General features: G+C 61.1%; 1 protein-coding gene across 1 annotated transcript in view; it reads right to left on the bottom strand.

Annotated features, from left to right (window-relative positions):
- LOC113209411 (tetratricopeptide repeat protein 28) overlaps positions 1-530 on the bottom strand; it is a 34,878-nt gene extending 34,348 nt beyond the window's left edge. Inside the window, exon 1 of the mRNA XM_052269829.1 lies at positions 422-530. Within this exon, the coding sequence (XP_052125789.1) occupies positions 422-445 (24 nt within the window). The 5' untranslated portion in view covers positions 446-530. The remainder of the gene's footprint in view (positions 1-421) is intronic.
- Positions 531-858: the final 328 nt, after the last annotated feature.

The raw sequence follows: 858 nt of genomic DNA, 5'->3' as shown, positions 1-858 counted from the left end.
CTGGCGGACGGTCCAGGAATGCTGGATGCTGGGCAGAGATGCCGCGCGGCGGCGGCGGCGGTGGTGGTGGGGCGCGCGGCGTTCTACTCCTCTCTCGCCAAGGCCAGAAGGGAATCCGACACCCCGTCTCTGCCCGAGGGCGGGCCATGGGCGGACCATGGGCGGGACCCGCGCGGGCTGCAGTTGCGCTGCAATGCTGCACCGTGTGTGACATGTCCGCTACGCCTACCCTCTCCGCCGTAAGGCGCCCTGGCCCCCGCAGAGTAGGCAAATCCACAACAAAAGGATACACGGCAGCAAATGTGTGCTGCAAACTAAAGATGGAGGTCTGGCTTGGGCGGGTTTGGGTGTTGGACGCACAACGTTCAACGTTCGGCCCTTTCCGGAGTACTGAAACACCTTCGAGCAAAACCACACTTACCTCTGACAAATCGCGCTGTGACATGTTGGATGGAGCATGTTGCGGTGACTGCGTTTACAGGGCGCCGACCTCGTCCCCATCCGCCATGTCCCTCCGCGGCCGTCCTGCAAACCAAACACAAAATTTGTTGTTTTAAAATATATTTTTTGTTTGCAATTTTTGTTTCTTATTTCCGAGGTGGGCGGGCGGGGCAGAGTGCTATTCGCCGACCCCGGGGGCGGGACCTTTTTTCGGCAAGGCTGTTGTCGGTCGGCGCCGAAGGAGGGGGGGGGGGGCGGTCTGAGCTGCGGCGGCGGCGTGTTTGAAAGTGTCGCCGGCAGTGTCATTACCGGCATGAGTAAACAGCAAAGAATAAAGCGGTACAGGGACAGGTTGCCGCTGGGGGCGCCAGGCTCCGCCAGGCCATGGGAACTGCTGCAGTGGACTGGACACCAGCC

This window comes from Frankliniella occidentalis, unplaced genomic scaffold (genome assembly GCF_000697945.3).
Source record: "Frankliniella occidentalis isolate FOCC.00 unplaced genomic scaffold, Focc_3.1 Scaffold103, whole genome shotgun sequence".
NCBI lineage: Eukaryota > Metazoa > Arthropoda > Insecta > Thysanoptera > Thripidae > Frankliniella > Frankliniella occidentalis.
Note: the sequence above shows the minus strand (reverse complement) of the source record. Positions and strands in the feature narration are given on the sequence as shown.